At 63.5% G+C, this 21581-nt stretch overlaps 1 protein-coding gene across 6 annotated transcripts in view; it reads left to right on the top strand.

Moving 5' to 3' along the window:
- The window catches only part of DOCK6 (dedicator of cytokinesis 6), a 50285-nt gene extending 28902 nt beyond the window's left edge, over window positions 1-21383 (top strand). For 2 of the 6 annotated variants that reach the window (XM_051971557.1, XM_051971556.1), the window contains exons 15-50: window positions 1298-1415; window positions 1766-1836; window positions 2035-2173; window positions 2317-2418; window positions 2684-2770; window positions 3159-3390; window positions 3471-3632; window positions 3800-3963; window positions 4366-4470; window positions 6657-6749; window positions 7099-7194; window positions 7752-7892; window positions 8505-8618; window positions 8720-8890; window positions 8995-9134; window positions 9210-9379; window positions 9787-9941; window positions 10588-10770; window positions 12564-12690; window positions 13814-13898; window positions 14043-14139; window positions 14224-14358; window positions 14626-14778; window positions 14868-15026; window positions 15098-15198; window positions 15554-15746; window positions 15850-15993; window positions 16097-16228; window positions 16451-16465; window positions 17815-17940; window positions 18554-18643; window positions 18784-19020; window positions 19128-19271; window positions 19718-19824; window positions 19919-20086; window positions 20657-21383. In XM_051971557.1, the coding sequence (XP_051827517.1) occupies window positions 1298-1415; window positions 1766-1836; window positions 2035-2173; window positions 2317-2418; window positions 2684-2770; window positions 3159-3390; window positions 3471-3632; window positions 3800-3963; window positions 4366-4470; window positions 6657-6749; window positions 7099-7194; window positions 7752-7892; window positions 8505-8618; window positions 8720-8890; window positions 8995-9134; window positions 9210-9379; window positions 9787-9941; window positions 10588-10770; window positions 12564-12690; window positions 13814-13898; window positions 14043-14139; window positions 14224-14358; window positions 14626-14778; window positions 14868-15026; window positions 15098-15198; window positions 15554-15746; window positions 15850-15993; window positions 16097-16228; window positions 16451-16465; window positions 17815-17940; window positions 18554-18643; window positions 18784-19020; window positions 19128-19271; window positions 19718-19824; window positions 19919-20086; window positions 20657-20699 (4699 nt within the window). In that variant the 3' untranslated portion in view covers window positions 20700-21383. The remainder of the gene's footprint in view (window positions 1-1297; window positions 1416-1765; window positions 1837-2034; window positions 2174-2316; window positions 2419-2683; window positions 2771-3158; window positions 3391-3470; window positions 3633-3799; window positions 3964-4365; window positions 4471-6656; window positions 6750-7098; window positions 7195-7751; window positions 7893-8504; window positions 8619-8719; window positions 8891-8994; window positions 9135-9209; window positions 9380-9786; window positions 9942-10587; window positions 10771-12563; window positions 12691-13813; window positions 13899-14042; window positions 14140-14223; window positions 14359-14625; window positions 14779-14867; window positions 15027-15097; window positions 15199-15553; window positions 15747-15849; window positions 15994-16096; window positions 16229-16450; window positions 16466-17814; window positions 17941-18553; window positions 18644-18783; window positions 19021-19127; window positions 19272-19717; window positions 19825-19918; window positions 20087-20656) is intronic. The other 4 variants (XM_051971561.1, XM_051971560.1, XM_051971559.1 and 1 more) reach the window with 2 other exon arrangements.
- The last annotated feature ends 198 nt before the right edge of the window (window positions 21384-21581 follow it).

The following is a 21581-nucleotide window of genomic DNA, read 5'->3' as shown; positions in this document are numbered from 1 at the left end:
AAACAAATTCCACATTGGCTGTGCCCAAAAAAGGAGAAATCCTCTTCAGCTGGAGTCTGTCCCCTCTCTTTTGGGTGGTGGGTGACAGCTTGGTCGTTGCTTAGTCCCTGCCCTGATCGGCACTCTTAAGGCTTGTGAAGCTGCTTGTGTCCAGCCTCACTGGCCCCCGAGCCTTCTCCAGTGCAGCCCATCCAGTCTTCTCACTCCCTCCGTCTCCCGGCCTCTGTCTTAGAAAGTCTGAGAGGTTTGAATCCCAGCTCGGCTGCTTAGGACTGCGGACAAGTCCCTTCTTTGGGACTCGTCTCCGCCCGGGTAAGCAGGGGCTAGGCCGCGCAGGCCCCAAGGACCCTCGCGCTACAGCGGGAAGAATGGCCACCTGGATTCAGAGGACCAAACCCCACCCCTTTTGGTGGCTATCTGTTGGCCCTTGCTCAGGTCACTCAATTCTGAATTCAATAATCAAGCTAACTATACGCACGCTGTGTAACTATAAATCTGTGTCCTCTTAGCTCCAAGTTGAAGGATTTTTCGGAACTCCCCCATGTGTCCTTCAAGGCCTAGTTCCAGCCCCCTTGGGGGGGTGAGGTGCTCTCTGACAAGCCCCCTCCCTAGTTCCTCAAGCAGGCTGCATTGGAGGCCTTAGTCAGGCCCCTTTCTGTCCTCCCCTGGAGGGCCTGACCCAGAGCACAACTGAGCCCAACATGGACTGCCCCTTTGGGCAGGGCCCTCTCTTGCTTACAAGTGTCAGTGAAATAAGGAAGCTGGACTGGGTCATCTCTGAGATACATTCCCTGCTGACAATCCCCTCGACTCCTTTATCCCTGAGTGAGTGTTGGAGTTAGGGTCAGAGGGACGTGGACTGAAATTTGGGCTAAAGTCCTGCTGAAAAAAGGGAATGGGGAAATTGGACAATTAGTTCTTCTTTCCCGCTAAATGCCTTTTGCTTCTCATTACAAAGTGCTTTGCTAATATATCTTGTGTTGTGAATGTCTCACAATTCCTGCTAATTGAATTAAACCCAAATCCCTGTAAATAAACTCAGAGTGCTGTTAATCAAAGGAAAAAAAAGACCTGAATTCAGCTATTTCCCCAGCACTTAACCTCACTGAGCCTTGATTTTCTCATCTGTAAAATGGGGACAAGACTATCTAAAGTAACCTGCCTTATAGGCTTGTGAGACCCAGGGGAGATCTGTCCGACTGGAGAATGCAGTGGGAACGTTTGTCCATTGTCACCTCCTGCCGCAAGAAGAGCCGAAGGCACCCACCTCTGACCGCTTTCTCCTCTCTCCCCACAGAAACCTGCTATATATCTACCCCCACAACCTCAACTTCAGCAGCCGCCAGGGCTCGGTCAGGAACATCGCCATCAAAGTGCAGTACATGGCAGGGGAGGACCCCGGCCAGGCTCTGCCGGTCAGCATCTCTGTGTGTGTCTGTGCCCCGTGGGAGGCAGCCGGGCCATGAACGAGCCCGGGGCCCCATTAGAGGGGCCCGTTCCAAGTCTCAGCCTTGCTCTCTGCAGGTGGATCTGGGCGAGCCTGAGAAATCCCTCCCCTCCCTGCTCTCCCAAGTCTGATTCATTATGATCCCCTGGATCGTGTCCAAGTCCAGAAACGCCATTCGGGAGGGCCGCAGGAGGGGTTCCTCGGGGATGGGGGGCGGGGATGCTCGGGGTCCCGGCCTAGCCCCAGCCGTGGGCAGAACTGCCCCTCCGGTCCTCCGAGGCCCTCGCCGCCCTAAGCCCCTCTGCTCCCCACCCCCAGGTGATATTTGGGAAGTCCAGCTGCAGCGAGTTTTCCCGAGAGGCCTACACAGCCGTGGTGTATCACAGCAAGTATGGGGGGCCAACAAGTGGGGGGCTCTGGTAATAGGGCTGGGAAGCTCGATGGGGTGACAGGGAGTGGACGTGAGGGGCCCACCTCGGCGGTGAAGAGCCCGGGTCAGAACAGGCTCCCGGCTCGGGGCTGGCCGGCCTAGGGCAATACAGGGGGGGGGCCGGGGCCCCTCGGGGCTCACAGCCCATCCCCCCCAGGTGCCCCGAGTTCTACGAGGAGTTCAAGGTGCAGCTCCCAGCCAACGTGACCGAGAACCACCATCTGCTGTTCACATTCTATCACATCAGCTGCCAGCCCCGGCCCAGCACCCCTCTGGAAACCCCCGTGGGCTACACCGTAAGGCGCGGGGCCCCTTCTCCCCGGCCCCCTCTGCCGGCTCTGCGGCCCCTCTGTCCTGAGCCCCCGCGGGTGGGGTGGCGTTGGGGTGGGGGCCGGCCCGTTCTCGAGGGGCTCACTGCTCGCTCGTGTCCCTCCCACAGTGGATTCCCCTCCTGCAGCACAGCCGCTTGAGGACGGGCCCCTTCTGTCTGCCTGTGTCCGTGGATCGGCCGCCCCCCAGCTACTCGGTGCTCACCCCCGATGTGAGTGACTCTCCTGAGCCCCCCCGACCGGCCTGGGGGCCCCGCGGCCCAGGCGGGCCCTTTTACCCCCGCCCTCCCACCCCCACCCCTGTGGCCCTGACTCGGGCCAGGTAGGCCGGACCCATCGGATGTTGCAACAGCAGCGGGGGGAGGGCGCGGTGGGGTTGCCCAGAGCGTGATCAGGCCCAAGGAGCTGGCAGCGGGAGTTCTGGGGGAAAGAGCCTCCCCCCCCCAGTCCGGCTGAGCGCCCCTCTCCCTCTGCCAGGTCGCCCTCCCCGGCATGCGGTGGGTGGATGGCCACAAGGGCGTGTTCAGCGTGGAGCTGGCGGCCGTGTCCTCCGTGCACCCGCAGGTACCCTGGCTGGGGGGCAGCGGCCGTCTCCGCCCTCGCGGGAGGTCCCCTCCCCCACCCTCGCATCTCTGGGGACTCATGTGGCCCAGAGGCCCTTGGCTCAGGCCCAGCCTTAGGAAATTGGCCCGGGGGCCCGGCTGCCTCCAAAAGTGCCAGTGACCGGAGGTAGCCCCCACCCCCAGGAGCTATTTCTGACTTGGCTGCTGACTCGGGCCCTGGCTCAGGGGGGTGGGGGGCGGGGCTCGTGGAGAGTCGCTCTGTTGGGTCGGTGAGACAGTGCCAGCCCCCTGCCCACTGCCCAGCACGGGGAGCCCGAGGGAGGCCGGGGGGGACCCCAGAGCGGGGCTTGGGCCCCGGGGGGCTCTCTGACTCGGCCCTCCCCCTCCAGGACCCCCACCTGGACAAGTTCTTCACACTGGTCCACGTCTTAGAGGAGGCGTCCTTCCCCTTCCGCCTGAAGGACGTGATCCTGAGCGAGAACAACGTGGAGGCGGAGCTGAAGAGCAGCGTGGGGGCCCTGCGGCTGGCCAGCCCCGAGCCCCTCGTCGCCTTCTCCCACCACGTGCTGGACAAGCTCATCCACCTCATCGTGCGGCCCCCCGTCATCGGCGGCCAGATCGGTGAGGGCCGGGGCCGGCCGGGCGCGGGCCTGCACAAGGCCGAGGGCAAGGGGCCGACCGTGGTCTCCCTCGCCCTCTAGTGAACCTGGGCCGCGGGGCCTTCGAAGCCATGGCCCTCGTGGTCAGCCTTATCCACAAGAGCCTGGAGGGAGCCCAGGACCAGAGGGGCCACAGCCAGCTGCTGGCCGCCTACATCCACTACGCCTTCCGCCTGCCGGGCCCTGAGCCGGGCCCCCCGGGGGGTGAGTGAGCCGCGCCCTGTCCCACTGGGGGTCCCCGTCGTCCCCCGCTGCAGCGCCCCCGCCTGGGGAGTCAGAGAACAGCGCGTTGGAGGCCAGTGGGGGCCGGGGGGGGGGGGACAGGAGGGGGCCTGGGAGCCCGGCAGCCTCACGGCCCCGTCCTCCCCCAGTGCCGCCTCCGCCCCCCGTGCAGTGTGCTACCCTGTCCCGGGCCCCGGGCCGGCCCTCCAGCCTCCACCTGTCACGCTCCAAGAGCATCAGCAGCAGCAACCCGGATCTGGCCTCCTCCCCCTGCTCTCCGGACGAGGAGGTCACCCGCATCCTGGCCTGCAAGGTGGGGGATGGGGCAGGGACGGGGGCGGGCACCCCACCCGGCCTGGGAGGGGGCGGGGGGGCAGCGGGCTGAGGGTGGGATGGGGCCGGGGAAGGGTGAAGAGAAGCGGGCGCTCCGCGTCCTTTTGTGGAGGGTGGGGGCCGGTGGGAGGCCGAGACCCCAGACCTGGGTCGGCTATTTCCTCCTCTGTCACGTGACGGCTCAGACCCCAGCGCACCCCAGGCTCCTTCCTGTTAGCTCTGCCGTTGCCCCCCACGCCCCCAGCCAAGGCTACAGCCTCGCCGAGCGGGCCTCGGGGGGCGTGCGGGCGCCCAGGGCTGGGTTTCACCCCCGTTTTCCTCTCTCCGGTGTCCCCTCCCCGCACCCCTCTCCCCGCACCTCCTCACCCCCAACCCGCTCTAGGGTGTGGACCGCTCTCACTCCTGGGTGAATTCTGCTTATGCCCCCGGGGGCAGCAAGGCCGTCCTGCGGCGGATTCACCCCCACTACAGCGCTGACCTCAAACAGGTGCCCCCCGCCTGCCCGTGCATGCCCCTGACCCGGCCCCGCTTTGGCACGAGCTCTGCTCCCCACTAACACGAGGGCGGCCCGGGAAGGCAGCAAAGGAAGTCGGGGGGACGGGGCAGCCGCTTCCTGAGGAGGGTCAGGGCTAGGCAGCTCATCTCCGCGGGGGCCTTCTCGGGGTCAAGGTCAGAGACGGCAGCTGGAGGGCAGAGTAGGGGCGGGGGCTCAGGGCCGGCCTCCAAGCACATCCGGGTCACGGGGGTCTTTCTTACTACTCTTCCCTTACCTGGAATGCCCCGCACCCCCCCACCCCCGCCCTTACCCACCTGTCACTCGGGGCCTGGACCTCCCCCGACCTCTCGAACACCCCTTCCCCCCTGGCCCTGGCCATGCTCAGTCTCATCCTGCGATCTCGCCTCAGGGGTCTGTCCCTCCGGCCACTAACAAGCCTCTCTCCAGCCCCTGCCGTGTGGGGCCGGGCTCGGTGTTAGGGGCAGAGACAAAGTGCAGCCCACCTCCCAAGGAGTCAGGAGGCCACGTCCGTGCAGGAAAAGTGCCGCGGGGGGCCCAGGGGGGCGCCAGCAGGGGGGGCTTCGGGCAGGGCCAGTTCTGAGGAGGGGGCTCGGCCAGGAGATAATGATAGCTAGCTTTTATACACCCACGCGCTCTGTACGGAGTCTGAATACACTTTAAGGTGGCAGAGTAGTTTGCGGGCAGGCCCCGGCGGGGCCGCTGTCGCTCTCCTGACTTCGGGGTGCGGGCCCGGGTCACGGCGGGCAGTGCCGCCCCCGGCGCTCCTCCGTGGAGCCGGGCCGCAGACGAGCGCCCGCACCTGCTCCCGCAGAGACGGGGAGCCCCAGAAGCCGGTTGAGGAAAGGAGCGACGCGGGGGCTCGGAGCTGCGGGATGGCTTCCGGGGCTGTGGGAAGGACGTGGGAAGGGGGAGAGAGGAGTTAGGGCCTGGGGGAGTCGGGGAGACAGAAACAGAAAGTGCGGCTCCCTGGGTCACAGTGACGCGTGGGGGTCAGTGGCCCAGCCTGGAGGTCAGGAGTCCATTTTGCGCATGAGGAAATGGAGATCCAGAAAGCTGGCTCTCCCGGGGAAGGCCCGGTCTCCTCTCGGCGGCTCCATCCGGGCTGGGAGCAGTCCGCAGGCCGCCTGGGGAGATGCCCCACCTCCATGGGGGGGACAGTGACACCTAGTGGTCGGCCGGGGCTCTGTCGGGGCAGGCGTCGCATCCCTCCCCCTGCACTGGCTGGTCTGGTTCGGGGAGGGGGCCTGGAGCCGGCCCTCGGGGAGCACCCAGTTCGGGGAGCACTTAACCCTCCCAAGGGGGCCGCTTTCTTGAGGGCGCATCTGAACCCTGGTGGTTTCTCATCCTTGTTGCCTGAGTCCCAACGAGGCAGCGGGAAGCAAAATTTTGGACCTGAAGTCAGACCCGAGTTCCAACTCAGCCTCACTTACTAGCTGAGTGACTCTGCCCGCCTTCGGGGGCTCTGTAAATGCCGGGTGTCATCAGCCTTCCTCCCTCACCAGCCCCTCAGACTTCCCCAAATAGTCTTCTCTCCTCTGGAGATGGGAACACCCGGTGCCAGCTGGGGGCTGGGCTGCCCCTCCCTGCCTCAGGAGGAGACTGGGGGGATCGTCTGAAGGCTCCGAGAAAGGCCGGACAGTCTGAGTGGCCCCCAGGGACAGGGCTGTCACAGCCTGTGGATGCACCTGGGTCTTAGGTTCCGGCAGCAGGGGCTGCAGGAGAGAAGCCAGGGGGACTTCTGGCAGAGCCGGCACTCTGGCTGAGGATTTAGGGTACGGGGGGCTGTCGGAGCCTGCCGTCGGTGGGATGGGCCCGGTTCAGGGTCTTGGACTATAGGCCCGGGGGCTCTGGGCCCAGGTGGGGGGAAGGGCAGCAGGGGGCATTTGGCCCGAGGCAGCGAAGGTTAGAACCGAGCTTGTAGGGCCTGAGAAATCCCCTGCGAGGGGAGGCAGATGCTAGGCAGAAGGCAGAGCCGCCGGGCACGGTGAGGATGGGGGGTGGGGGAGGGCTGCAGCCCAGGTAAGGCTGCTTCTACACGGATCATCCCATCCATCGCTGCTCCTCCTCCTCCTCCGTCCTCCTTCCTGTGTTCTCTCCACACTAACCCTCGGCTCCATCATCTCTTCCTCCTCCTCTCCATCCCGCTCCATTCACAGGCCGTGGATCGAGGTCCTAACCGAGCTTCCTCCTATCTCGAGGGCTCCTCGTCCCTGCCGGCGACCTCCCAGCCAAGACCCACTGGGAGGAAGGTAGCTTGGCGACGAGGCCCCGAGCCCCCCGGGTGGGGAAAGAAGGCCCGCCTCCTCCCGTCTCCCTCTCCGGCCTCGCTCTCCCTGAGCCTCTTGCTCGAACCCAGCCGGCACCTCAGCCTGTCCGGGGGCAGGGGCGTGGGTGCCAGAGGGCAGGAGCTGGCCGGAGGCGGACAGCAGCGAGGGGGTAGGGCCTGAGCTAGAGAGGGAGGGGCGGAGGCTGCCCCCATACCCCTAGGAGGAACGGGAGAGGGCGGAGAGGCGCTTTGGCTGGGATTCTCCCTGAATGGGGGGGGGGGGCACAGCCTGGGCGCCCACTGAGCCCTCCCCTCGCGCCCGCCCCCCGCAGCTGCTGCACGAGGAGCTGGCCCTGCAGTGGGTGGTGAGCGGCAGCGCCGTCCGGGAGGCCGTCCTGCAGCATGCCTGGTTCTTCTTCCAGCTCATGGTGAGCCCCGGGTGCGGGGGGCGTCTGCCCGAGTTGGAAGAATTGGGGTGGGCCGTGAAAGGGAGCTTTCAGAACTGGAAGGCGGTTAGACGTGAATCCAGTGGTTTCTTAATAGGGGATAAGGGGGAGACTGGAGCCCAAAAGTTTAAAAAATGGTTTTAGGGTTAGCTGGGGAGAATGTTAAGTGAATAAATGCGGTCAGACCCCGCTCTGATCAGAGGCTGCCTGTGGGACCAGACTTCGGTGGCCGTCCGGCCCCCCTCCATTTCACAGAGGAGCACAGTGATTTGTCCCGTTACTGGGGGTAGGCGACCAGCCGGGGTGTCACCTGGGCCTTCTAACCCAGAACTAGGGATGCCGGGAGGCAGCTTCAAAAAAGCAAACTGAGACTCAACAAAGTCTGGGAAACTAAACGGCGACCTGATGGGCCACCCGCTGGCTCTGTTCTGGGGAGAGTCTCTGGGCCGTGGGCTGGTCACCGAGGTCCCTCCTTCCTCTGAAACCGAATCCCCCAGAGCGTCATCTGCCCCCGATCTCAGCCTCCTCCCCTCCCCCAGGTAAAAAGCATGTCCTTGCACTTGGTGCTGAGTGAGCGTCTGGACACTCCGCGGAAGCTGCGCTTCCCAGGCCGTTTCATGGACGACATCTCCGCTCTGGTCAACTCGGTGGGGCTGGAGGTCACCGCCCGCAGCCACAAGGTGGGGCACGGCCGGCCTTCATCGCGTCGGCACTGGCCCGTCATCGGGTACCTTGGGGAGCCCTCCGCAGGGGGCAAACGCTGCCCGTCCCCTCTGGCTGGCGCCCCCATCGCTGCCCTGGGATGAGACGGAGGGAGCGGACCCAGGCCCGCAGTCTAGGGAGGGGGAGAGCAGACCCAGGCCCCCCCGAGGAGGCCCCAGAATCACCCCCACGGTGACAGCTCCCAAAGCATGCTCAGAGCAGAGATCAGTGCAGGGTGGTCCCGGGGGGCTTCCTGGGAGCCAGGAGAGAGGCAACAGGGACGGCCTTGGGGCCTGTGGCCACAGTGGGGAGCCATCGGAGGGGGGAGACCGTCGGGGAGGGGAGGCCATCGGGGAGGGGAGGCCGTCGGCGGGGGGGAGGCCGTCAGGGAGGGGAGCTCTCTTGCTCAGAACAACAAGTTCTAGGAGTCACCAGGATGCGCAGGGTCTAATGTCCAGCAGGAAGTTGGAGAAGGGCAGTCTAGGACTGGAGGGGAGGGTCCAGGGTCACCACGCAGGGGATGAGTAGAAGGCCTTAGTAGGGCCAGAAAGGTCGGGCTCTGAAGCTGAGACCCGGCCCGGCTTCTGCAGGACTCGGAGCTGGCGGAGCGGCTCAACGCCAGCCTGGCCTTCTTCCTCAGTGACCTCCTGTCCCTGGCGGACCGGGGCTTTGTATTCCTCCTCATCAGGGCCTATTACAAGCAGGTGTGTGCAGGGGGCCGGGCGGGCAGCTGGGGGGCCGCGGAGGGAGGAGATGGCCCAGGGCAGCCCTCCCCGCCGGCCCCACTGACCTCGGCCTTGGGCAGGTGGCCACTCGCCTGCAGACCTCCCCCAACCCCAACGGGCTGATCACCCTGCGCATGGACTTCACCAGGATCCTCTGCAGCCACGAGCACTACGTGACCCTGAACCTGCCCTGCAGCCCCATCTCCCCCCCGGCCTCCCCCTCGCCCTCCGTCTCCTCAGCCACCTCCCAGGTAAAGCCGGCCTTGACCCCGACCCCCTCCCACCCCCCCAAGGGGGGCCCAGCTCCAGCTTCGCCCTCCCGGGGGGCGAGCCCTGACCTCCCCTCCCCCCCCAGAGCTCGGCCTTCTCCAGCCACGTCCAGGACCCCAAGGTGATCAGCATGTTCGAGCTCTCGGGCTCCTTTCGGCAGCAGCACTTCCTGGCCGGGCTTCTGCTGACCGAGCTGGCCCTGATTCTGGAGCCCGAGGCCGAGGGGTGAGTGAGGGGCCGGGCCGCGGGCTGAGGGGGCCGAGGGCCTGGGGCCGCCCGCTCACCCCCAGCCCCCCCCAGGGTGTTCTTCCTGCACAAGAAGGCCATCAGCGCCGTGCACAGCCTGCTGTGCAGCCACGACGCCGACGCCCGCTACGCCGAGCCCGAGGTCAAGGCCCGCGTGGCCCAGCTCTACCTGCCGCTGCTCACCCTGGTCCTGGACACGCTCCCCCAGCTGCATGACTTCTCAGGTCAGCCGGGCCCGCCGCCGGGGGGGTGGGTGTGCTGGGCGCACCGAGGGGCCGCCCACCAGGCGCTGCAGAGCCCTTGACAATCGCCCTCGAGGCAGGAGCTCGCTCCAAGCCCCGCCCCAGACACTCACTAGGTGTGGGGTCCCGGGGAGGTCCCGGCCGGCGGCCTCTGTTTCCTCATCTGTGAAGCAGGGATGAGAATCAGTGCCTGGCTCAGACTGTGCCCAACCAGAACGTGGGAGCCTCCCCGGGCAGTGCCCAGCCTCAGCAGCTGGGGGGGAGATGGGGGCTGTTCCCTCCCAGGCCCACAGAGGCCCGAGCGTTCCTGGCCAGCCCCCCCGAGAACGTCCGGCTCCTCCCTGCCTCCCCCTCCCAGCCCCCAGTAACAGCCCTCCCGGCCTCCGCAGAGAGCAGCGGGCAGCGCTCCCGGCTGGCCTCCATGGCCGAGGTGGACACGGACATGGATGGGAGCAGCACCATCAGCCCCTCCGTGGCCATGGCGATCGCGGGGAACCCCCTCCCCCCGGGTCCGCGACCCAGCCTCCCCCTGGGGCCTCCGGCTGTGAGTACGAGGGGGCTCTGAGACGCCAGAGTGGGGGTGGGGAGCTAAGGGAGGACCCCCTTTCGGAGAAGGAGAAGGCTCCAGAAACAGCCTCAGTCTTCCTGGGAGCCGGCCTGGCAGATGGAGGGTGGAGGTCTCCCTGCGCTTTAGTCCATGACCTATTGTCTGAGCCAGGACAGGGACAGCCAGGCCCATCCACAGCTCAGCTTCTCCCCTCCAACTCCCCCCAGCCCCCCTGCAGTTAGCCCTCTCTCCCCCCCAGCCCCCCCACAGTTAGCCCTCTCTCCCCCCCAGCCCCCCCGCACAGTTAGCCCTCTCCCCCCCAGCCCCCCCGCAGTTAGCCCTCTCTTTCCCCCCCAGCCCCCCCACAGTTAGCCCTCTCTCCCCCCCAGCCCCCGCACAGTTAGCCCTTTCTCCCCCCCCAGCCCCCCCACAGTTAGCCCTCTCTCCCCCCCAGCCCCCCCACAGTTAGCCCTCTCTTCCCCCTCAGCCCCCCCACAGTTAGCCCTCTCTCCCCCCTCAGCCCCCCCACAGTTAGCCCTCTCCCCCCCAGCCCCCCCACAGTTAGCCTCTCTCCCCCCCAGCCCCCCCACAGTTAGCCCTCTCCCCCCCAGCCTCCCTGCAGTTAGCCCTCTCTCCCCCCCAGCCCCCCCGCACAGTTAGCCCCCTGGCAGCAGACACGAGCCGGACCCTGCTGATCTGTGCGCTGTGGGTGCTGAAGAACGCCGAGCGTGGACTCCTGCAGCACTGGACCAGTGACCTGGGGCCCGCACAGCTGGTCCGCCTGCTGGACCTCCTGCACCTTTGCACATCCTGCTTTGAATACAAGGTCGGCCTCCTCCCGTGTGATTTCCCCGCAGCCACTTCCCCTTCAGTTTCCTCCCTTGAAATGACCAGGTTCCGCTCAGTGACCTCCAAGCCTGGTCCCCTGAATGCTCTGGGCGGGCCCACGAGTCCCCCCCACCCCCACCCCGTGCTGCCGTCGAAGGCAGGGGCCGCTCTAGGCCTCTGATAGTGGCCGGCCCACACACTGTCTCTTGTTTTCCCCAGGGACTGGGCCCACCACCCACTCTGCCACCTGAGTTCTCCCTGTCAATCAGCCAAGCATGTATTAAGTGCCTACTGTATTCTAGGCACTGGGGATACAAAGAAGGACAATAACAGCCTCTGCTCTCAAAGAGCTCCTAGTCCAGTGGGCAAGACAACATTGTAAACAGCTGTCGCAGACTAAAAGGATTTGGTGGAAGTGGGAGGGAACTTCAGAGAGAAGGCACGGGGAGCTGGGAGGAGAGCAAGAAAGGCCTCTGGCGGAAGGGGGCGTTTGACTTGAGTGTTTGGAGGATTTAGAAGCCAAGAGGAAGGGTCGGGGAGGGATGGCATTCTAGGCATAAGGCACAGCCAGGGCACGGGCTCAGAGATGAGAGATGTACTGAAAACATAGGCCCGTGTGGCTTGGTCGCTGAGTATGTGCAAAGGAATAAATAACTGGAAAAGGAGGGACCAAGAGAAGAAGAGCTTGAGATGCCAAGGGAGGTTTTCTGTTTGATCCTGGAGATTATCAATGATTGGGCACGTGACTAAAAAAGCTAGAAAAAGAACAAATTAAAAACCCCCAATTAGATACCAAATTTGAAATTCTGAAAATAAAAGGGGAGATTAACAAAATGAAAATAAGAAAGCTACTGAACTAAACAAAACTTACGAGTTGGTTTTATGATCCTGGAGATAAAAGAAGGCCATGTTTGATTTGTGCAGCGAGTGCAGGGGGAGGTGCCTCGAGGTTGTGAATCTGGAGGACTGGGAGTACCACATTTATATGCTTGACAGTGACAGAGAGTGGGGAAGGCTTGGAGGGATGATGACGTCTGTTGCGTGTTGTTTAAGCTTAATTTCTTCCATACTGATAAACAATTTTCTCAGCCATTCGTAGCCAATAAAAAGTTCTTTCTCAGGTAAAAAAAATAATAGAAAGAAAGAAAGGTGAGAAGAGGGGCAGAGCTTGGAAGAGAGTGTAAGTTCTGATTGGATAATAGTGAATTTGAGCTACCCATTGGACATTCAATTCAAAATAAACGTGAAGCAGGTGATGATAGGAGACTGGAGCTCAGGACCTTAGGGGTAGATAAAGAGAACTGTGAATCCTTTACATAGAGGTGATCATTGAACCCTCCTAGTCTTCTCGTGGGGAGTTAAGGAGATCACCTAGCAATAGAGTGACCAGTAAGCACCAGTAGAATAAAATGAAACTGTTCGAGGACTATGGAGAGACCTTTGGTGGGGGACACTCATGTGGTAAATGTGACCTGAAGACCCAGAAAGTGGTTAGAAAAATAGCAGAACTTGAAGAGAACAATGTCCTAAAGACCTGGAGAGGAGGATGTAGCCAGGGGCCAGTGATCAGCAGTATTGAGAACTGCATAGGGATCTCTGGCACCTTTGGAACTGAAAGTCCTCTTCCCCTGCCCCGGACAATCTGTTTCCACAGTCTGTGTTAGAGACCCTCACAGGAGCTTGGGAGTGGGGGAGGGCCCAGGCAGAAAGAATTTTTTGGGGGGGTGAGCCTATCAGCCCAGGTCCCCTTTTTTTTGAGACAGTCTCCATCCTTTAACCACCACCCTGCAGGGGAAGAAGGCCTTTGAACGGATCAACAGCCTCACTTTCAAGAAGTCACTGGATATGAAAGCTCGCCTAGAGGAGGCTATTCTGGGAAACATTGGGGCCCGGCAAGAGATGGTGCGTCGCAGTCGGGGTAAGCTATGATGCTAGAAGGAGAAGGAATGGTGGTGGAAGCAGTCATTCGGGGGAATGCTACATCAGGGCCTCCAATCATTAGTGGTGCCAGTCAGTTACCAAAGCCTCCAATCACAATTATTACTATGAAGAAAATTATTATGAAGGCATGGGCTGTGACGATTACGGCTGCCCGAGAAGCCAGCCAGACCCCACCTGTTCCCCGGCTCCCAGCCATGGCTTCCGTGGGACAGTCCCCTCTACCCACCACGGAGGGGGCCCAGTGAGTCCTATACGCACCCGGCCCTTTCCCCGGCTCCCAGCCATGGCCTCCGCAGGATAGTCCCCTCTGCCCGCCACGGAAGGGGCCCAGTGAGTCCTATACGCACCCGGCCCTTTCCCCGGCTCCCGGCCATGGCCTCTGCAGGATAGTCCCCTCTGCCCGCCACGGAAGGGGCCCAGTGAGTCCTATACGCACCCGGCCCTTTCCCCGGCTCCCAGCCATGGCCTCCGCAGGATAGTCCCCTCTGCCCGCCATGGAGGGGGCCCAGTGAGTCCTATACGCACCCGGCCCTTTCCCCGGCCGTGGCCTCCGCAGGATAGTCCCCTCTGCCCGCCACGGAGGGGGCCCAGTGAGTCCTATACGCACCCGGCCCTTTCCCCGGCTCCCAGCCATGGCCTCCGCAGGATAGTCCCCTCTGCCCGCCACGGAGGGGGCCCAGTGAGTCCTATTCGCACCCGGCCCTTTCCCCGGCTCCCAGCCATGGCCTCCGCAGGATAGTCCCCTCTGCCCGCCACGGAAGGGGCCCAGTGAGTCCTATACGCACCCGGCCCTTTCCCCAGCTCCCAGCCATGGCCTCCGCAGGATAGTCCCCTCTGCCCGCCACGGAGGGGGCCCAGTGAGTCCTATACGCACCCGGCCCTTTCCCCGGCTCCCGGCCATGGCCTCCGCAGGATAGTCCCCTCTGCCCGCCACGGAGGGGGCCCAGTGAGTCCTATACGCACCCGGCCCTTTCCCCGGCTCCCGGCCATGGCCTCCGCAGGACAGCCCTCTCTGCCCACCACGGAGGGGGCTCCACGCACATCTGGCCATGGGAGGCCCCCAGTGACTGTGGGACTGTGTCCATCCCTCCGTGTTTCAGAGAGAAGCCCATTCGGGAACCAGGAGAACGTGAGGTGGAGAAAGAACGTCACACACTGGAAGCAGACCTCAGACAGGGTGGACAAGTGAGTGGCACAGAAAGGGCTGGAGGGCAGTGGACGAAGAGCCAGGGCTGGGGAGGGATGGGGATTCTGGACCTGGCCCCCCAAACTCACCCAGGAACCAGGGGCAGAGTGTTCCCGTAACCCCCCCCCCCCACTTCTCTACAGAACCAAGGATGAGATGGAGCACGAAGCCCTCGTCGATGGGAACCTGGCCACGGAGGCCAACCTCATCGTCCTGGACACCCTGGAGGTCATAGTGCAGGTAGGGCCCGGGAGCATGGCGACTGCCGCGGCCCTCTCCCCCAACTCGTCCATCTACAAATCTCCTCCTCCCTCTTTCCCCCAGACAGTGATCTTGTCAGAGGCCAAGGAGGGCCTCCTGGGGGCCGTGCTGAAGGTCCTCCTGCACAGCCTGGGCTGCACCCAGAGCGCCCTCTTCCTGCAACATGGCCTGGCCACCCAGAGGGCCCTCGTGTCCAAGGTGAGGGGGACCCGGGCAGGCCCCTAAATGCCCCTGCCCCTTGGCCCAGCGTCCAGGCCCCTGCTCGTTCCCAGGTGTGGGAGAGGGGCTGCAGAATCAGCCCGGGACCCTGGGGCAGGGGGGAGGGACTGGGGAGAAGCTTGGCCCTTCGGCCCCCAGGGGGAGGGTGCCCGGGGTCCCGGGCCCAGTGTCTCTCTGCGGCCCCCGGGGGGAGGGTGCCCAGGACCCCGGGGCAGGGGGCCTGACTTGTGCCTGGGCTTGGGGCAGTTCCCCGAGCTGCTGTTTGAGGAGGACACGGAGCTGTGCGCAGACCTCTGCCTCAGGCTGCTTCGCCACTGCAGCAGCCGGGTCACCGCCATCCGCACCCACGCCAGCGCCTCCCTCTACCTCCTCATGCGCCAGAATTACGAGATCGGAAACGTGAGCGGGCGGGCGGGTCGGCGAGGGGGGAGGGGAGGGGGCCTCGGCCGGCGCTCGCGGGACTCCCGCCCCGTCCCTGCTCCCCACAGAACTTTGCCCGGGTGAAGATGCAGGTGACGATGTCCTTATCGTCCCTCGTGGGGACGACGCAGAATTTCAACGAGGAGCACCTGCGGCGCTCACTGAAGACCATCCTCACCTACGCCGAGGAGGACCTGGAGCTGCGGGACAGCACCTTCGCCGAGCAGGTACCGGAGGCCCGCCCTCCCCCGCCCCTCGGCCGCCCTCGGCCGCCTCCAACCCCCGCAATTGCTCCCAGGTCCAGGATCTTATGTTCAACCTGCACATGATACTGACGGACACCGTGAAAATGAAGGAGCACCAGGAAGACCCGGAGATGCTCATTGATCTCATGTACAGGTGAGGGGGAGGGAGACGGGTGGTCGGGGGCTGGGGGGAGGTCCCGGTGGGGACGGACAGATGGTCAGGAAACTGCTGGGGGTGGACAGATGGTCCAGTTGGAGGGTGGGGATGGACAAGTGGTCAGGAAACAGTTTGATTCTGGGGGGAGAAGGAACAAATGATCAGGAAGCTGGGGCGTGGTGAGCTGGTGCTCCTAGTTAGGGGTGGGGATGGACAGGGGAGCCGGAGGCTGGGGGGGTGGACGGGGGGGTCGGAGGCTGGGGGGGGGCGGACGGGCGGGGGGGGCCAGTGGCTGGGGGGATGGACAGATGAGGGGGATGAGACTGACCAGGTACCTCCTGCTTGGTGCTAGGATTGCCCGTGGGTACCAGGGCTCCCCAGACCTTCGCCTAACGTGGCTTCAGAACATGGCCGGCAAGCACGCGGAAAGGGGGAACCACGCCGAGGCGGCGCAGTGCTTCGTCCACGCGGCAGCCCTGGTGGCCGAGTACCTGGCCCTGCTGGAGGACAGCCGCCACCTGCCCGTGGGCTGCGTCACCTTCCAGGTGGGCAGAGGCAGCGGGCGCGGGGGCAGGCTGGAGGCGGAGGGTGAGGAAGGACACCTCCGGCCCGAGCCCCCAACGGACGGCGGGTCGCCTTTTTGCCTAGAGCATCTCGTCCAATGTCCTGGAGGAGTCGGCGATCTCCGATGACATCCTTTCCCCCGACGAGGAGGGCATCTGCTCCGGCAAGCACTTCACGGAGCTGGGGCTGGTGGGGCTGCTGGAGCAGGCGGCCACCTCCTTCACCATGGTCAGCTGGGGCCCAGGGGAGCGGGCGGGTGGGAGGGGAGGCAGGACCCGAGGAGTCCCCCCGGTAGGGCAAGCCCAGGAATTCGCTTTTCTCCGCGGCCCAGGGTGGGCTGTACGAGGCGGTGAATGAGGTCTACAAGATCCTCATCCCCATCCTGGAGGCCCATCGAGACTATAAGAAGCTGGCCGTGGTCCACGGGAAGCTGCAGGAGGCCTTTACCAAGATCATCCACCAGGTTAGAGGGAGCCCCCTTCTCCAGCCCCGGCTGACCCAGGCCCTCTGGGCCCCCAGGACACCCTGCCCGCCTGCACAGCCAGGGGCTCCCCCTCCTCCGGCCCCCCGACCCAGGCTGCTCCCTGGGGTTCGGGGGCCAGGGCAGGTTTGGGGAGACCAGGGGGGCAGGGAGCTGCAGGCAGTGGCCTTCAGCACCTTTCACTCACTTTGTTTCTCTCTTCAGAGCTCTGGTTGGGAGGTAAGCGGAGTCTGGGTCTCTGCCTGAGATAGTCACCCCATTGTGGAGCCTGCTGGGACAGCCCTGCAACCGCCAGGGGGAGCTCACGGACCTCCGCACCCGCCCCCCACTCCCCAGGAGCAGCAGCAGCTGTGGCTTGGCAGGGGAAGGGAGGCATTAAACCCTATCCAGTCTCCACCCCCCGCCTGGCACAGCTGTGGGGTGGCCACTGCCAGGGTCATGATCCCCCTCCCCCCAAGTCCCGTGGGCAGCGCCTGAGCCCAGATGACTCACCAGGCTCTCGCTGCTGCCTCTGGGGAGTCCCCGAGTGCTGGGGGAGGGGGGCCTCCCCGGGCATCCTCCTCATGTGGGCAGTCACCCCCCCCCTCGGCCTGGCTCCGGCACTGTGGCTGCGTAATCCGGAGAGGGGGATGGAGAACAATGCCAGTATCCTGGCAGTGCCCGCCAGGGCCGGGGCTGCTGGCACCATCAGAGCAGCCCTCCCCCCAGACACCCCCAACTCTGAGCAGCCCCCAGAAACCAGGTAGCCAGTAGCCTGAGCCTCTCTCCTCGCATTATCTCACCCGTCGGCCCCCTGGCAAGGGCTATTTTTAGTCCTCTCTGGGGTTCTGAGAGAAGTTTCAGTCCTAACATGGTTTGGGGGCCACCTGGATGCCCTGGGCCTGCCCCTCCCCCGTCCTTTCTCAGAACTCCCCGCCCGCGGCTCTTTGTTGAATGGCTGCTTCCCGGGCCCCTGGGCTTGGGGTCCCCTACGTGTAAGTCCAGGCTACGAGGAAAGCACATTTGACTTCTTTCCCTTTTCTCCATGCTCCCTGCGACTCGATCTCCCCCATCTGGATGTGCCATTGGTGAGTGAATTACTCCCAGATAGCCCCCTCCCAGAAAAAACGAGCGGGGACCTCCCTGTGCCTATTTGCCCCTTCTGTGGTCCACACCCCTTGGAGGGAGGAAAGGCCGGGAAGCCTCGAGTCCGGAGGGCTAGGTTTGGGGGGCTGGCCTTGAGGAACCAGGAGGGTCTCCTTGGGGCAAGGGAAGGATCAGCTAGTGTCCATTTCTCCCTCTCCCCGTCTCTGTTTCCGGTTATCTCAGATCCCATCCTCCCCAATATTCCCATCTGTGGGCTGTTGCTGAGAGGGGGTCCCTCTCCCAGTCTGGGGGATTGCCTCCTTAACTAGGGAAGGGCCCCTGGTAACTTGGTGCCCTGGGGGAAGGGAGATCAGGCTCCCTGGGGCAGCTTCATGGTCCTCTTCTCCCAGCTGACCCCAGGACCGAGGCCAAAACCCAGGGGAAGCCACTTTCCCCAAGGAGGTGAGCCCTTCTGAACCTCCCTCCTGACCCCCAGGTCCCAGCGCATGTTTGGAACCTATTTCCGCGTTGGCTTCTACGGCTCCCGTTTTGGGGATTTAGATGAGCAGGAGTTTGTATACAAGGAGCCATCGATCACCAAACTTGCTGAGATTTCCCACCGGCTTGAGGTGACTGGGCAGTTGGGGGGGGGGAATGGTCAGGGCCCGCCCTTCCCAGAGGCAGGAGCATGGACTGAATGGCCCCATCCTGGAGGCCCCGATCCCTTCCATGCCCCGCTTCCCCCTCCCCCGTCCCATCCTCTGCAGCTCATTAGTAAGGGAACTTAACAAGGTGCGGGTGATGAGATCCAGGGGCCAGTGGGGCCTGGGCAGGCCCTGGACCCCAGTCAACAGCTTTGTACTCTGTTCCCCAGGAAGGGAGGGGGAGAAGGAAGGGGTGGTACCAGCCCGGGGCTGGGAGGAGACTGCCAAAGCTGAGGACGGAGGGGGCCGGGCGCAGACATTTGTTATCAATTTAGCGGTGGATTCCAGGGCCCAGGCAAGGTTGGGCTGCCCATGTGACGAGGGAGGGGAAGGGGGGCGATATGGTGACTCAGGGGAAGGGGGGATGCTGTGGGCTGCGGCTGGGCCGGCCGGAGCCGGGCTCGTTAACTGTCTGACCAGTCATGAAGCAGGAAATTGGGAGTTGGGGAGAAATGCTAGGTCCTCTTTGGCCCCCTGCCTTTCCCAGGCCCAGTCCGGTCCCACTCCCCAAAGTGACTCCCACACTCTGCCCCCACAGGAATTCTACTCGGAGCGTTTTGGGGATGATGTGGTTGAGATCATCAAAGATTCTAACCCTGTGGACAAAGCCAAGCTGGAGCCCCACAAAGTAAGAAGGGTCCCCTAAACACAAAGCCCGGGGCGTCCAGGAGGTGTCGCCTCTGGGGCATTGGGGGGCCTCGGCTCGGGGCAGCAGTCCCGGGGCACTGAGGGACTTTGGGGGCCATGTGGCCCCCCCGCCCCTCCCAGGCCTACATCCAGATCACCTACGTGGAGCCCTACTTTGACACTTACGAGCTGAAAGACCGAGTGACCTACTTCGACAAGAACTACGACCTCCGCACCTTCCTGTTCTGCACGCCCTTCACGGCCGACGGCCGGGCCCACGGGGAGCTCCGCGAGCAGCGCAAGCGCAAGACGCTCCTGAGCACGGCCCACGCCTTCCCCTACATCAAGACCCGAATCAATGTCGTCCACAAGGAGGAGGTGCGGGCCACGAGGGGCTGGGCCGGGACCCACCGGGGCAGGACGCGCCCGGTCCCGAGGCCCACCCAGGCCCTTGTCACGCTAAAACCGCCCCCGTGTGTCCCCAGACCGTGCTGACACCCGTGGAGGTGGCCATCGAGGACATGCAGAAGAAAACGAGGGAGCTCGCCTTCGCCACCGAGCAGGAGCCGCCCGACGCCAAGATGCTCCAGATGGTGCTCCAGGGCTCCGTGGGGCCCACTGTGAACCAGGCACGGCTGTCACCGGCGGGAACCCTGGGCTGGCGGGCACAGACACAGAGCGAAGGGGCCGGCTCAGAGACCCGGACGGAAGGGGTCTCACTGGGCCAGACACAGGGCGAAGGGGGTCTTACTGGGCCAGACACAGACTGAAAGGGGTCTCACTGGGCCAGACACAGGGCGAAGGGGGTCTCACTGGGCCAGACACAGGGCGAAGGGGGTCTCACTGGGACAGAGAACCAAGCATAAGCGTGGATGGGCGGGCCAGGGGAGAGACCAAGGCTAGAGAACATCGCGGCAAAATGAGAAGGGTGGTCTCTGGCAGGCCTCTGGGTTGGGGCTGGAGGTTGGAGATGATGGTAGAAGTCTAGGGGGTGGGGGGAGTACCGAGACGGTACCCAGGCAAGGCCCCAAGTTGGGATATTACCTCTCAGCTCCCTCTCTTCAACCTCAAACAGGGTCCCCTGGAAGTAGCCCAAGTGTTTCTGGCTGAGATCCCTGAGGACCCCAAACTCTTTCGGCACCACAACAAGCTCCGTCTTTGTTTTAAGGACTTCTGCAAGAAGTAGGTCCCCCAGTGCCCCCTGCTCCCACCTCCTGCTCTGGGCCTTCCCGGCCTCCCCTGGAGCCTGAATCCTGAACCCCCCTCCTGGCCCCAGGTGTGAGGACGCTCTGCGGAAGAACAAGTCCCTGATTGGCCCTGACCAAAAGGAGTACCACCGGGAGCTGGAGAGGAACTACAGCCGCCTGAAGGAGGCCTTGCAGCCTTTGCTGACTCAGCGCATCCCCCAGCTGTTCGCCCCCCTGGCCTCGGGCCCCAGCCCCAGGTGAGGAGGCAGCAGGGAGGCTCACCATACTTGTTCGCTCAGCTCGGAGCTCCTCGGGATGGTTCCTGATGAGGAAACCAAGTTGGGTGGGGGGTTAAGTCCCAACTCCCCCAGCTTTTTATGAGAATTAAAAGGGATAATACAGAGAAGGGGCTTTGCCAACCCTGGAGCAGATTGTTATCATAGGGCTGTACAGCTACCGAGCCCCTGTTCTTCCTGACCCCCAGACGCTGTGTCCAGTACCTTCCAGGATGTCCTCCATGGTCTGGGGGGCCGGGAGGGCAGAAAACTTAGAAAAGGCTGAAGGGAGGATAAATGGGCAAATGAATTTAGTCACTTTTACCTTTCATTGTATGCCCAGCCTGGCACTAAATGTTAGGAGCTTAATAAATGTTTATTGATGAACTGCCAGTGAAGGAATAACCCTAATGATATGGGGAGGGGGCTCCCTGGAGGGCGGAGGAACTCGGGGGTTTTTCTAAAAGGAAACCTTGGAAAGCTTCCTTCCAAGGAAGGAAGGGGGGACACTGTTACTCTGATGTATCTCTCCCCCCCCTCTTCCCACCTTAGGAACTCTTTGAACAGAACAAGTTTCAGAAAATTTGAAGGCTGATTGAAAAGGATGCCAAAGGACTGTAGCCAGCCCAGTGGGTCTGGGACCCTTGCACACACAGTGGAGGCCTGGCCTGGGGTGGCTCCCCTCCCCCCCATCCGGCCACTCTGGTGCTTTTGTCTTCCATGCCCCTCACCCTGGTCCCCTCTGGCACTGTGCCCAGTTGGGGGAGAAGGGGTCTACACTTGTGTTTACGTTTTCCTTTTTTTTTTTTTTTTTAATTTAAAGTGACTTTTCAAAAAAAATCATCCAGTGAGCATGATTCCTCTCTTAAAAGGGGTTGGTTCGGGGGCAGCTTCTTGCCGGGGAGACTACTTGTATGTCACACCTTCAGCTCCAAGCGCCCAGCCGGGAGGGGGGGGGAGCGGGTCCAAGTCGGTGGGGGGTTGGGGCGGGAGGCAGGCGCCCCTTCCTGCCAGCTGGACCCGGCTTGGAGAAAAGAAGAGGGGCACAGTGGGGCACTGGGCCCTCCCTCCGGTTGGGTTGGGATGTTTGGAGATGTTTTGGTAACTGTCTCAACGCCGCCTTCCCCACCCTGACAGCTGGCCCGCTGTGGATAAGGAAGGAGAGAGATGCACGAGTACGAGGGTGTTATCGCCCTTTGGAGAGGGTGCAAGTTCTGGCAGAACCCCAAGATGCCCCGACATTACGCCCTACACCCTCCAGGAAGGGCTAGCGGCGGAGGGGCCCCTCGGCTTGTATCCCGGCCGGCGGGCTCCTTGCGGGGGGGTGGGGGGTGGGAAGGAGAGACACCCGGAGGCGGCCGCGGCGGCAGCAGTCCTTCCCTTCCACTGGGGCAAGGTGCCGGGAGCCCCTCCCACACACACCTGTTCCGCAGGTGGAGCCCGCACCTGCCCCCCCCCCCGGGCGCAGACCCCTCCA

The sequence above is a fragment of the Antechinus flavipes genome, chromosome 1 (assembly GCF_016432865.1).
Source record: "Antechinus flavipes isolate AdamAnt ecotype Samford, QLD, Australia chromosome 1, AdamAnt_v2, whole genome shotgun sequence".
NCBI classification, from domain to species: domain Eukaryota; kingdom Metazoa; phylum Chordata; class Mammalia; order Dasyuromorphia; family Dasyuridae; genus Antechinus; species Antechinus flavipes.
This window is presented reverse-complemented; position numbering and strand designations above follow the sequence as displayed.